Consider the following 15,449-nt stretch of genomic DNA (forward strand, 5'->3'; position numbering starts at 1 on the left):
AAATCATTTTTTGTCATAAAAAATCATTTGTTGTCATAAAAAATCATTTTATGTCATAAAAAAATATTTTTTTTGTCATAAAAAATATTTTTTTTCCTTGAAAATCAACTTTTACCTTGAAAACATCTTGCCAAATGAGGTGTGTTATCCGTATCTAAGTAAGAGCATGATCGCACACACTCGTATTGTTTGTAAGATTTGTGACACTAATTGTAGTACATCGCAAGGAGGAAGAAAGGACGTGAGCTAGCAGGAAAAAGTTTTCTTTTACGCTTTATAATTCAAGACTGTTGACAGCATTGATGGGTCTGATCATTTTATAGGCAGGAATGCTAAGATAACAATCAACCTGACATTTATCATAACACTTCCTGCATAAACCATTTCAGCAGAAGAGCACACATGACAGTAGCAAAATTAGGCATGGTAGTTATAGTCCCACATTTGTTGTTATAGACCAGGGTTTGGCAACCCAAAACGTTGAAGGACCCACATTGGACTAAAATAACAAAAAAAACAATTTGTCTGGAGCCGCAAAAAATGAAAAGCCTTATATAAGTGTTATATAATGATGTGGGTGTCTATATTAGCTATATTAGCCTACTATTAAAATGACTTTAAAAGTCTTATATAAGTGTTATAATGAAGACAACACATGATGTAAGTGTCTATATTAGTTATATTAGCCTACTATCAAAATGACTATGTGTCGCGGGCTGAAGCAAATCTTCGTTGACAGAAATGTCAAAAAGTAATATTTATTCTACACATTTTTACAACAGTAGAAAACATGAGTCAATCAGAGGCTTCTCAGAAGGTGAGATAACTCCTGGAAGTGACCAAAGGTATAGATGTGTGTGTCCAAGTTAAAGGAAACGACAGGCTGTCTTCTTCTAATAGATTTATTACAATCTTTGGCAAGCTAGGTAACGTTTGCTGTGGTCTGGAACAACATGGCACACAAACAACTATGAGAAATGCAGCCAATATTACATACAGATCATGTGCTATGTGACATACAAGTATAAATTATAGACAAAGAGGATAAAAGTAAAGGATATTAAATGAGCTCAAACATATCTACAAACGAGGCATAATGATGCAATATGTACATACAGCTAGCCTAAATAGCATGTTAGCATTGATTGACCAAATATGTCTACAAGCCAATAACATCAACACATAGAATAGAGAGTACTTTATTGATCCCTGGGGAAATTCAGCACCACAGTTCGCATAGACAATAAACACTTAGGTATTTTTTACATGTGAATCATATAAATACAGTCTATTATACAGCATTATTCACATGTGAATAATATAAATACAGTCTATTATACAGCATTATTCACATGTGAATAATATAAATACAGTCTATTATACAGCATTATTCACATGTGAATAATATAAATACAGTCTATTATACAGCATTATTCACATGTGAATAATATAAATACAGTCTATTATACAGCATTATTCACATTTGAATAATATAAATACAGTCTATTATACAGCATTATTCACATGTGAATAACATAAATACAGTCTATTATACAGCATTATTCACATGCGAATAATATAAATACAGTCTATTATACAGCATTATTCACATGTGAATAATATAAATACAGCCTATTATACAGCATTATTCACATGTGAATAACATAAATACAGTCTATTATACAGCATTATTCACATGTGAATAATATAAATACAGTCTATTATACAGCATTATTCACATGTAAATAATATAAATACAGTCAATTATACAGCATTATTCACATGTGAATAACATAAATACAGTCTATTATACAGCATCATTCACATGTGAATAACATAAATACAGTCTATTATACAGCATTATTCACATGTGAATAATATAAATACAGTCTATTATACAGCATTATTCACATGTGAATAAAATAAATACAATCTATTATACAGCATTATTCACATGTAAATAATATAAATACAGTCTATTATACAGCATTATTCACATGTGAATAATATAAATACAGTCTATTATACAGCATTATTCACGTGTGAATAATATAAATACAGTCTATTATACAGCATTATTCACATGTGAATAATATAAATACAGTCAATTATACAGCATCATTCGCATTTGAAACACATAAATACAGTCTATTATACAGCATTATTCACATGTGAATAAAATAAATACAGTCTATTATACAGCATTATTCACATGTAAATAATATAAATACAGTCTATTATACAGCATTATTCACATGTGAATAATGTAAATACAGTCTATTATACAGCATTATTTATATGTAAATAATATAAATACAGTCAATTATACAGCATTATTCACATGTGAATAACATAAATACAGTCTATTATACAGCATTATTCACATGTGAATAATATAAATACAGTCTATTATACAGCATTATTCATATGTAAATAATATAAATACAGTCTATTATACAGCATTATTCACATGTGAATAACATAAATACAGTCTATTATACAGCATTATTCACATGTGAATAATATAAATACAGTCTATTATACAGCATTATTAACATGTGAATAAAATAAATACAATCTATTATACAGCATTATTCACATGTAAATAATATAAATACAGTCTTTTATACAGCATTATTCACATGTGAATAAAATAAATACAGTCTATTATACAGCATTATTCACATGTAAATAATATAAATACAGTCTATTATACAGCATTATTCACATGTGAATAATGTAAATACAGTCTATTATACAGCATTATTTATATGTAAATAATATAAATACAGTCAATTATACAGCATTATTCACATGTGAATAATATAAATACACAAATACACAAACCTCACCTTTGTGCATTCACGCACAGTATAAAATGTTTGGAGGACAAAATGAGACAAAGAAGGAGTGTAAGATTTTAGAAGTGAACAAACTGTTGCGTTTGTTTGTCTTTTTCCCCTCATCTTTTCCCATTTTCAATCCTTTTTTTAAAAAAAATGCTCCAGGGAGCCACTAGGGCGGCACTAAAGGTCGCTGACCCCCGTTATACACCGACTATATTTCCGTGTTTGAATGGGCTGATGGCGTACTCACTGCGGTGTCCTTGCCTGGTTTCAGTATGACCCGGTGCGTCTGACCCAGCTGTACGAGCAGGCTCGCTGGGCCATTCTTCTGGAAGATATCGACTGCACGGAGGAGGAGATGATGCTTTTTGCAGCTTTGCAGGTATCGACGTGAACGCGCTTTCAGGGTTTAGCGACCTGGCGCGGAGCTAAAAACATCTCTCCGCCCGCAGTACCACATTAGCAAGGTGTCCCAGTCAGAGCCCCAGACCACCGCCTCGTCCGCGGCCATGGACGACCTGGACTTGGCACTCCAGTCCCTGGAGGTGAAGATGGAGGGCGAGGGCAGCTCCGCCTCGGAGATGCTGGTCAGCATTTTTAACGCCTTCCATTTCCTTCTGAGCACTTCACGAATGAGAATAAACACTCAATGCCACTTGCAGGATAACATGAGCGCGCCCGAGCTCAGCGATTACCTGAAGATCTTCAGGTACTGTCTGAGACAAGTTCTCCCTTTGACGGACGAAATATTGATGATGTGTCGTGTTGATGTTTCAGGCCAAAGAGGTTGACTCTGAAAGGATACAAGCAGTACTGGTTCAAGTTCCAGGACACCGGCATCTCTTATTTCAAGAGCAAAGAGGAAAGCTTTGGAGAGCCCATTCAACAGATTAACCTCAAAGGTAGAGAAAGACCAGAAGTCAAGTACAGAACCCAAAAGCAGTGAAGTTGTCACGTTGTGTAAATGGTAAATAAAAAGAGAATAAAACAAATCCTTTTCAACTTATATTCAATTGAATAAACTGCAAAGACAAGATATTTAATTTATTTTTTTTGTGCAAATAATCATGAATTTAGACTTTAATGGCAGCAACACATTGCAAAAAATGCATTTTTACCAGTGTGCTACATGGCCTTTCCTTTTAACAACACTCAGTAAAGGTTTGGGAACTGAGGAGACACATTTTTTGAAGTGGAATTCTTTCCCATTCTTGCTTGATGTACAGCTTAAGTTGTTCAACAGTCTCCCTTCTCATATTTTAGCCTTCATATTGCACCACACGTTTTCAATGGCATCGTCTTGCTGAAATAAGCAGGGGCGTCCATGATAGCGTCCGTCAGCTTTTTTTTTGAAACATGTTGCAGGCATCGAATTCCAAATGAGCTAATATTGTCATGATCCGTGGCCCAGATCATGTTTTTGTTATTGTCTGCTAGTTTTGGACTCCCTTAGTTCCTGTTGTTGAGCACCCTTGAGTTTGTTTAGTTACCATGGCTATATTTAATATATATATTGTTTTGCAAATAATCATGAATTTAGAATTTAATGGCAGCAACACATTGCAAAAAATGCATTTTTACCACTGTGTTACATGGCCTTTCCTTTTAACAACACTCAGTAAAGGTTTGGGAACTGAGGAGACACATTTTTTTAAGTGGAATTCTTTCCCATTCTTGCTTGATGTACAGCTTAAGTTGTTCAACATTCTCCCTTCTCATATTTTAGCCTTCATATTGCACCACACGTTTTCAATGGCATCGTCTTGCTGAAATAAGCAGGGGCGTCCATGATAGCGTCCGTCAGCTTATTTTTGAAACATGTTGCAGGCATCGAATTCCAAATGAGCTAATATTGTCATGATCCGTGGCCCAGTTACCATGACTATATTTAATTTTTATTTTTTTTGCAAATAATCATGAATTTAGAATTTAATGGCAGCAACACATTGCAAAAAAGGCATTTTTACCACTGCGTTACATGGCCTTTCCTTTTAACAACACTCAGTAAAGGTTTGGGAACTGAGGAGACACATTTTTTAAAGTGGAATTATTTACCATTCTTGCTTGATGTACAGCTTAAGTTGTTCAACAGTCTCCCTTCTCATATTTTAGCCTTCATGTTGCACCACACGTTTTCAATGGCATCGTCTTGCTGAAATAAGCAGGGGCGTCCATGATAGCGTCCGTCAGCTTTTTTTTGAAACATGTTGCAGGCATCGAATTCCAAATGAGCTAATATTGTCATGATCCGTGGCCCAGATCATGTTTTTGTTATTGTCTGCTAGTTTTGGACTCCCTTAGTTCCTGTTGTTGAGCACCCTTGAGTTTGTTTAGTTACCATGGCTATATTTAATATATATATTGTTTTGCAAATAATCATGAATTTAGAATTTAATGGCAGCAACACATTGCAAAAAAGGCATTTTTACCACTGCGTTACATGGCCTTTCCTTTTAACAACACTCAGTAAAGGTTTAGGAACTGAGGAGACACATTTTTGAAGTGGAATTCTTTCCCATTCTTGCTTGATGTACAGCTTAAGTTGTTCAACAGTCTCCCTTCTCATATTTTAGCCTTCATATTGCACCACACGTTTTCAATGGCATCGTCTTGCTGAAATAAGCAGGGGCGTCCATGATAGCGTCCGTCAGCTTTTTTTTGAAACATGTTGCAGGCATCGAATTCCAAATGAGCTAATATTGTCATGATCCGTGGCCCAGATCATGTTTTTGTTATTGTCTGCTAGTTTTGGACTCCCTTAGTTCCTGTTGTTGAGCACCCTTGAGTTTGTTTAGTTACCATGGCTATATTTAATATATATATTGTTTTGCAAATAATCATGAATTTAGAATTTAATGGCAGCAACACATTGCAAAAAATGCATTTTTACCAGTGTGCTACATGGCCTTTCCTTTTAACAACACTCAGTAAAGGTTTGGGAACTGAGGAGACACATTTTTTGAAGTGGAATTCTTTCCCATTCTTGTTTGATGTACAGCTTAAGTTGTTCAACAGTCTCCCTTCTCATATTTTAGCCTTCATATTGCACCACACGTTTTCAATGGCATCGTCTTGCTGAAATAAGCAGGGGCGTCCATGATAGCGTCCGTCAGCTTTTTTTTTGAAACATGTTGCAGGCATCGAATTCCAAATGAGCTAATATTGTCATGATCCGTGGCCCAGATCATGTTTTTGTTATTGTCTGCTAGTTTTGGACTCCCTTAGTTCCTGTTGTTGAGCACCCTTGAGTTTGTTTAGTTACCATGGCTATATTTAATATATATATTGTTTTGCAAATAATCATGAATTTAGAATTTAATGGCAGCAACACATTGCAAAAAATGCATTTTTACCACTGTGTTACATGGCCTTTCCTTTTAACAACACTCAGTAAAGGTTTGGGAACTGAGGAGACACATTTTTTTAAGTGGAATTCTTTCCCATTCTTGCTTGATGTACAGCTTAAGTTGTTCAACATTCTCCCTTCTCATATTTTAGCCTTCATATTGCACCACACGTTTTCAATGGCATCGTCTTGCTGAAATAAGCAGGGGCGTCCATGATAGCGTCCGTCAGCTTATTTTTGAAACATGTTGCAGGCATCGAATTCCAAATGAGCTAATATTGTCATGATCCGTGGCCCAGTTACCATGACTATATTTAATTTTTATTTTTTTTGCAAATAATCATGAATTTAGAATTTAATGGCAGCAACACATTGCAAAAAAGGCATTTTTACCACTGCGTTACATGGCCTTTCCTTTTAACAACACTCAGTAAAGGTTTGGGAACTGAGGAGACACATTTTTTAAAGTGGAATTATTTACCATTCTTGCTTGATGTACAGCTTAAGTTGTTCAACAGTCTCCCTTCTCATATTTTAGCCTTCATATTGCACCACACGTTTTCAATGGCATCGTCTTGCTGAAATAAGCAGGGGCGTCCATGATAGCGTCCGTCAGCTTTTTTTTGAAACATGTTGCAGGCATCGAATTCCAAATGAGCTAATATTGTCATGATCCGTGGCCCAGATCATGTTTTTGTTATTGTCTGCTAGTTTTTGGACTCCCTTAGTTCCTGTTGTTGAGCACCCTTGAGTTTGTTTAGTTACCATGGCTATATTTAATATATATATTGTTTTGCAAATAATCATGAATTTAGAATTTAATGGCAGCAACACATTGCAAAAAATGCATTTTTACCAGTGTGCTACATGGCCTTTCCTTTTAACAACACTCAGTAAAGGTTTGGGAACTGAGGAGACACATTTTTTTAAGTGGAATTATTTCCCATTCTTGCTTGATGTACAGCTTAAGTTGTTCAACAGTCTCCCTTCTCATATTTTAGCCTTCATGTTGCACCACACGTTTTCAATGGCATCGTCTTGCTGAAATAAGCAGGGGCGTCCATGATAGCGTCCGTCAGCTTTTTTTTGAAACATGTTGCAGGCATCGAATTCCAAATGAGCTAATATTGTCATGATCCGTGGCCCAGATCATGTTTTTGTTATTGTCTGCTAGTTTTGGACTCCCTTAGTTCCTGTTGTTGAGCACCCTTGAGTTTGTTTAGTTACCATGGCTATATTTAATATATATATTGTTTTGCAAATAATCATGAATTTAGAATTTAATGGCAGCAACACATTGCAAAAAAGGCATTTTTACCACTGCGTTACATGGCCTTTCCTTTTAACAACACTCAGTAAAGGTTTAGGAACTGAGGAGACACATTTTTGAAGTGGAATTCTTTCCCATTCTTGCTTGATGTACAGCTTAAGTTGTTCAACAGTCTCCCTTCTCATATTTTAGCCTTCATATTGCACCACACGTTTTCAATGGCATCGTCTTGCTGAAATAAGCAGGGGCGTCCATGATAGCGTCCGTCAGCTTTTTTTTGAAACATGTTGCAGGCATCGAATTCCAAATGAGCTAATATTGTCATGATCCGTGGCCCATTTACCATGACTATATTTAATTTTTTTTTTTTTTGCAAATAATCATGAATTTAGACTTTAATGGCAGCAACACATTGCAAAAAAGGCATTTGTACCACTGTGTTACATGGCCTTTCCTTTTAACAACACTCAGTAAAGGTTTGGGAACTGAGGAGACACATTTTTTGAAGTGGAATTCTTTCCCATTCTTGCTTGATGTACAGCTTAAGTTGTTCAACAGTCTCCCTTCTCATATTTTAGCCTTCATATTGCACCACACGTTTTCAATGGCATCGTCTTGCTGAAATAAGCAGGGGCGTCCATGATAGCGTCCGTCAGCTTTTTTTTTGAAACATGTTGCAGGCATCGAATTCCAAATGAGCTAATATTGTCATGATCCGTGGCCCAGATCATGTTTTTGTTATTGTCTGCTAGTTTTGGACTCCCTTAGTTCCTGTTGTTGAGCACCCTTGAGTTTGTTTAGTTACCATGGCTATATTTAATATATATATTGTTTTGCAAATAATCATGAATTTAGAATTTAATGGCAGCAACACATTGCAAAAAATGCATTTTTACCACTGTGTTACATGGCCTTTCCTTTTAACAACACTCAGTAAAGGTTTGGGAACTGAGGAGACACATTTTTTTAAGTGGAATTCTTTCCCATTCTTGCTTGATGTACAGCTTAAGTTGTTCAACATTCTCCCTTCTCATATTTTAGCCTTCATATTGCACCACACGTTTTCAATGGCATCGTCTTGCTGAAATAAGCAGGGGCGTCCATGATAGCGTCCGTCAGCTTATTTTTGAAACATGTTGCAGGCATCGAATTCCAAATGAGCTAATATTGTCATGATCCGTGGCCCAGTTACCATGACTATATTTAATTTTTATTTTTTTTGCAAATAATCATGAATTTAGAATTTAATGGCAGCAACACATTGCAAAAAAGGCATTTTTACCACTGCGTTACATGGCCTTTCCTTTTAACAACACTCAGTAAAGGTTTGGGAACTGAGGAGACACATTTTTTAAAGTGGAATTATTTACCATTCTTGCTTGATGTACAGCTTAAGTTGTTCAACAGTCTCCCTTCTCATATTTTAGCCTTCATGTTGCACCACACGTTTTCAATGGCATCGTCTTGCTGAAATAAGCAGGGGCGTCCATGATAGCGTCCGTCAGCTTTTTTTTGAAACATGTTGCAGGCATCGAATTCCAAATGAGCTAATATTGTCATGATCCGTGGCCCAGATCATGTTTTTGTTATTGTCTGCTAGTTTTGGACTCCCTTAGTTCCTGTTGTTGAGCACCCTTGAGTTTGTTTAGTTACCATGGCTATATTTAATATATATATTGTTTTGCAAATAATCATGAATTTAGAATTTAATGGCAGCAACACATTGCAAAAAAGGCATTTTTACCACTGCGTTACATGGCCTTTCCTTTTAACAACACTCAGTAAAGGTTTAGGAACTGAGGAGACACATTTTTGAAGTGGAATTCTTTCCCATTCTTGCTTGATGTACAGCTTAAGTTGTTCAACAGTCTCCCTTCTCATATTTTAGCCTTCATATTGCACCACACGTTTTCAATGGCATCGTCTTGCTGAAATAAGCAGGGGCGTCCATGATAGCGTCCGTCAGCTTTTTTTTGAAACATGTTGCAGGCATCGAATTCCAAATGAGCTAATATTGTCATGATCCGTGGCCCAGATCATGTTTTTGTTATTGTCTGCTAGTTTTGGACTCCCTTAGTTCCTGTTGTTGAGCACCCTTGAGTTTGTTTAGTTACCATGGCTATATTTAATATATATATTGTTTTGCAAATAATCATGAATTTAGAATTTAATGGCAGCAACACATTGCAAAAAATGCATTTTTACCAGTGTGCTACATGGCCTTTCCTTTTAACAACACTCAGTAAAGGTTTGGGAACTGAGGAGACACATTTTTTGAAGTGGAATTCTTTCCCATTCTTGTTTGATGTACAGCTTAAGTTGTTCAACAGTCTCCCTTCTCATATTTTAGCCTTCATATTGCACCACACGTTTTCAATGGCATCGTCTTGCTGAAATAAGCAGGGGCGTCCATGATAGCGTCCGTCAGCTTTTTTTTTTAAACATGTTGCAGGCATCGAATTCCAAATGAGCTAATATTGTCATGATCCGTGGCCCAGATCATGTTTTTGTTATTGTCTGCTAGTTTTGGACTCCCTTAGTTCCTGTTGTTGAGCACCCTTGAGTTTGTTTAGTTACCATGGCTATATTTAATATATATATTGTTTTGCAAATAATCATGAATTTAGAATTTAATGGCAGCAACACATTGCAAAAAATGCATTTTTACCAGTGTGCTACATGGCCTTTCCTTTTAACAACACTCAGTAAAGGTTTGGGAACTGAGGAGACACATTTTTTTAAGTGGAATTCTTTCCCATTCTTGCTTGATGTACAGCTTAAGTTGTTCAACAGTCTCCCTTCTCATATTTTAGCCTTCATATTGCACCACACGTTTTCAATGGCATCGTCTTGCTGAAATAAGCAGGGGCGTCCATGATAGCGTCCGTCAGCTTTTTTTTTGAAACATGTTGCAGGCATCGAATTCCAAATGAGCTAATATTGTCATGATCCGTGGCCCAGATCATGTTTTTGTTATTGTCTGCTAGTTTTGGACTCCCTTAGTTCCTGTTGTTGAGCACCCTTGAGTTTGTTTAGTTACCATGGCTATATTTAATATATATATTGTTTTGCAAATAATCATGAATTTAGAATTTAATGGCAGCAACACATTGCAAAAAATGCATTTTTACCACTGTGTTACATGGCCTTTCCTTTTAACAACACTCAGTAAAGGTTTGGGAACTGAGGAGACACATTTTTTTAAGTGGAATTCTTTCCCATTCTTGCTTGATGTACAGCTTAAGTTGTTCAACATTCTCCCTTCTCATATTTTAGCCTTCATATTGCACCACACGTTTTCAATGGCATCGTCTTGCTGAAATAAGCAGGGGCGTCCATGATAGCGTCCGTCAGCTTATTTTTGAAACATGTTGCAGGCATCGAATTCCAAATGAGCTAATATTGTCATGATCCGTGGCCCAGTTACCATGACTATATTTAATTTTTATTTTTTTTGCAAATAATCATGAATTTAGAATTTAATGGCAGCAACACATTGCAAAAAAGGCATTTTTACCACTGCGTTACATGGCCTTTCCTTTTAACAACACTCAGTAAAGGTTTGGGAACTGAGGAGACACATTTTTTAAAGTGGAATTATTTACCATTCTTGCTTGATGTACAGCTTAAGTTGTTCAACAGTCTCCCTTCTCATATTTTAGCCTTCATATTGCACCACACGTTTTCAATGGCATCGTCTTGCTGAAATAAGCAGGGGCGTCCATGATAGCGTCCGTCAGCTTTTTTTTGAAACATGTTGCAGGCATCGAATTCCAAATGAGCTAATATTGTCATGATCCGTGGCCCAGATCATGTTTTTGTTATTGTCTGCTAGTTTTTGGACTCCCTTAGTTCCTGTTGTTGAGCACCCTTGAGTTTGTTTAGTTACCATGGCTATATTTAATATATATATTGTTTTGCAAATAATCATGAATTTAGAATTTAATGGCAGCAACACATTGCAAAAAATGCATTTTTACCAGTGTGCTACATGGCCTTTCCTTTTAACAACACTCAGTAAAGGTTTGGGAACTGAGGAGACACATTTTTTTAAGTGGAATTATTTCCCATTCTTGCTTGATGTACAGCTTAAGTTGTTCAACAGTCTCCCTTCTCATATTTTAGCCTTCATGTTGCACCACACGTTTTCAATGGCATCGTCTTGCTGAAATAAGCAGGGGCGTCCATGATAGCGTCCGTCAGCTTTTTTTTGAAACATGTTGCAGGCATCGAATTCCAAATGAGCTAATATTGTCATGATCCGTGGCCCAGATCATGTTTTTGTTATTGTCTGCTAGTTTTGGACTCCCTTAGTTCCTGTTGTTGAGCACCCTTGAGTTTGTTTAGTTACCATGGCTATATTTAATATATATATTGTTTTGCAAATAATCATGAATTTAGAATTTAATGGCAGCAACACATTGCAAAAAAGGCATTTTTACCACTGCGTTACATGGCCTTTCCTTTTAACAACACTCAGTAAAGGTTTAGGAACTGAGGAGACACATTTTTGAAGTGGAATTCTTTCCCATTCTTGCTTGATGTACAGCTTAAGTTGTTCAACAGTCTCCCTTCTCATATTTTAGCCTTCATATTGCACCACACGTTTTCAATGGCATCGTCTTGCTGAAATAAGCAGGGGCGTCCATGATAGCGTCCGTCAGCTTTTTTTTGAAACATGTTGCAGGCATCGAATTCCAAATGAGCTAATATTGTCATGATCCGTGGCCCATTTACCATGACTATATTTAATTTTTTTTTTTTTGCAAATAATCATGAATTTAGACTTTAATGGCAGCAACACATTGCAAAAAAGGCATTTGTACCACTGTGTTACATGGCCTTTCCTTTTAACAACACTCAGTAAAGGTTTGGGAACTGAGGAGACACATTTTTTGAAGTGGAATTCTTTCCCATTCTTGCTTGATGTACAGCTTAAGTTGTTCAACAGTCTCCCTTCTCATATTTTAGCCTTCATATTGCACCACACGTTTTCAATGGCATCGTCTTGCTGAAATAAGCAGGGGCGTCCATGATAGCGTCCGTCAGCTTTTTTTTTGAAACATGTTGCAGGCATCGAATTCCAAATGAGCTAATATTGTCATGATCTGTGGCCCAGATCATGTTTTTGTTATTGTCTGCTAGTTTTGGACTCCCTGGGTTCCTGTTGTTGTGCACCCTTGAGTTTGTTTAGTTACCATGACTATATTTAATTTTTTTTTTTTTTGCAAATAATCATGAATTTAGAATTTAATGGCAGCAAGACATTCCAAAAAAGTAGTCAGAGGGGCATTTTTACCAGTGTGTTACATGGCCTTTCCTTTTAACAACACTCAGTAAAGGTTTGGGAACTGAGGCGACACATTTTTGAAGTGGAATTCTTTCCCATTCTCGCTTGATGTACAGCTAAAGTTGTTCAACAGTCTCCCTTCTCATATTTTAGCCTTCACACATTTTCAATGGGAGACAGGTCTGGACTACAGGCAAGCCAGTCTAGTACCCGCACTCTTTTACTACAAAGCCACGCTGTTGTAACACGTGGCTTGGCATCGTCTTGCTGAAATAAGCAGGGGCGTCCATGATAACGTTGCTCGGATGGCAACTTATGTTGCTCCAAAACCTGTATGTACCTTTCAGCATTAATGGTGCCTTCACAGATGTGTAAGTTACCCATGCCTTGGCCACTAATACACCCCCATACCATCACACATGCTGGCTTTTATACTTTGCACCTGGTTCTTTTCCTCACGACGTCCACAATTTGAAATGTGGACTCGTCAGGCCACAGAACACTTTTCCACTTTGCATCAGTCCATCTTAGATGAGCTCGGGCCCAGCGAAGCGTTTCCGGGTGTTGTTGATAAATGTCTTTGGCTTTGCATAGTAGAGTTTTAACATGCACTTACAGATGTAGCGACCAACTGTAGTTACTGACAGTGGTTTTCTGGAGTGTTCCTGAGCCCATGTGGTGATATCCTTTACACACTGATGTCGCTTTTTGATGCAAGGGATCCAAGGTCACGGCATTGCCGCTTACGCGCAGGGATTTCTCCAGATTCTCTGAACTTTTTGATGATATTACGGAGCGTAGATGGTGATATCCCTAAATTCCTTGGTTGAGAAATGTTGTTCTTAAACAATTTGCTCAGGCATTTGTTGACAAAGTGGCGACCCTCGCCCCGTCCTTGTTTCATGGAAGCTGCTTTTATACCCAATCATGGCACCCACCTGTTCCCAATTAGCCTGTTCACCTGTGGGGTGTTCCAAATAAGTCTTTGACGAGCATTCCTCAACTTCCTCACTCTTTTTTGCCACTTGTGCCAGCTTTTTTGAAACATGTTGCAGGCATCAAATTCCAAATGAGCTAATATTTGCACAAAAAAAAACAACAAAGTTTACCGGTTTTGAACGTTAAATATCTTGTCTTTGCAGTCTATTCAATTGAATATAAGTTGAAAAGGATTTGCTAATCATTGTATTTTGTTATTATTTACCATTTACACAACGTGACACTTCTTTTGGGTTCTGTATTTACATTTGGAATGCCACCTTCATGGTCACTACTTTGGCACGTAGGCTGTGAGGTGGCACCGGAGGTCACCATGGCAGCTCAGAAGTTCCTCATCAGGCTCCTGATACCAGCGCCCGAGGGAATGAGCGAAGTCTATCTTCGTTGTGAAAATGTGAGGTCAAAGGTCATGCCGCAGGTCAGATGTTCTCAGCGAGTTGTCGGCCATCTTCCATGTTCCCGCAGGAGGAGCAGTACGCTCGCTGGATGGCCGCCTGCCGCCTGGCCTCCAAGGGCAAAAGTCTGGCGGACAGCAGCTTCCAGAGCGAGATACGCGGCATCCGCTCCTTCCTCGCCATGCAGAACACGGGCTCCGGTTGCCACGGCAACGCCAAGGCGTCGGACGAAAGCATCAACACCCAAAGCTTGGTGTCGCCGCGCTACCATAAGAAGTACAAAACTAAACAGGTAAAAGTCAGCTGGCTCTGCTGACAGATTCCAAATTGTAGTCAAAAAAATGGCAACGGCGGAGGGTGCATGTGCACGTGCGAGCCAGTCTGCCCCACAAAAAGGGGGGCGTGGCTCAGATGGTAGAGCGGCCGTCCGGTAATTTGAGGGTTCTTGGTTCGATTCCAGCTTCCGCCATCCTAGTCACGGCTGGTAGATAATAATAATAACAATAATGGATTTTATTTGTAAAAAGCACTTTACATTGAGTAAACAACCCCAAAGTGCTACAGTGTATTAAAAAATAAAAATAAAAAATAAAATAAAAAGATAATAAAAAATAAATAAAAATTAAAGCCGGGCCGGGCCCGCATATTTGGCAGGTGCTAGTCCTAAGTGTCCAAAAACTTTTGTCTACTGTTAGTCCTAAGTGTCTCAATACTTTTGTCTAGGTGTCCCAATACTTTTGTCCAGTGGTAGTCCTAAATGTCCCAATACTTTTTTGCAAACTTCCTGTTGATTTTTGCTGAAGGATGTCAATCTATGAAATGTAGGTCTAAGTGAGACCTACATAGAGGTTTTTGTTTCATGTCTCTAAGACGTTCCTACCGGAAGTTACAAGCAGTTTTGTCTGTGTTTTCCTCAGAGGAGCAGTTTTGTCTGTGTTTTATTCCTAGGGGGCGCTAGAGCGCAATTTTGAGTTTTGGGGTTCGTTTTTTTTTTTATTAGATCGCAATTTCCGCCAGTCCTGATGTGTGTAAAAAGTTTGGTGAGTTTTGAAGTATTTTAAGGGGGTCAAATTACAGCTCAAAGAGGCAAAATGTAGTGTTTTTATGAAACGTTTGTTTTGAAGGGGTGATTGTCAACTTCCTGTTGATTTTTGCTGAAGGATGTCAGTGTAGGAAATCTAGCTCTAAGTCAGACCTTGCTAAAGGATGTGTAAGTGAGACCTACATAGAGGTTTTTGTTTCATGTCTCTAAGACGTTCCTACCGGAAGTTACAAGCAGTTTTGTCTGTGTTTTCCTCAGAGG

General features: G+C 37.6%; 1 protein-coding gene across 2 annotated transcripts in view; it reads left to right on the forward strand.

The window, feature by feature from the left end:
* fermt3b (FERM domain containing kindlin 3b) overlaps positions 1-15,449 on the forward strand; it is a 97,072-nt gene that overhangs the window by 63,411 nt on the left and 18,212 nt on the right. For both annotated transcript variants that reach the window (XM_062044214.1, XM_062044215.1), the window contains exons 7-12: positions 3,121-3,228; positions 3,299-3,433; positions 3,509-3,555; positions 3,624-3,748; positions 14,039-14,145; positions 14,217-14,438. In XM_062044214.1, coding sequence (XP_061900198.1) covers positions 3,121-3,228; positions 3,299-3,433; positions 3,509-3,555; positions 3,624-3,748; positions 14,039-14,145; positions 14,217-14,438 — 744 coding nt within the window. The remainder of the gene's footprint in view (positions 1-3,120; positions 3,229-3,298; positions 3,434-3,508; positions 3,556-3,623; positions 3,749-14,038; positions 14,146-14,216; positions 14,439-15,449) is intronic.

This window comes from Entelurus aequoreus, linkage group LG04 (genome assembly GCF_033978785.1).
Source record: "Entelurus aequoreus isolate RoL-2023_Sb linkage group LG04, RoL_Eaeq_v1.1, whole genome shotgun sequence".
Lineage (NCBI taxonomy): Eukaryota > Metazoa > Chordata > Actinopteri > Syngnathiformes > Syngnathidae > Entelurus > Entelurus aequoreus.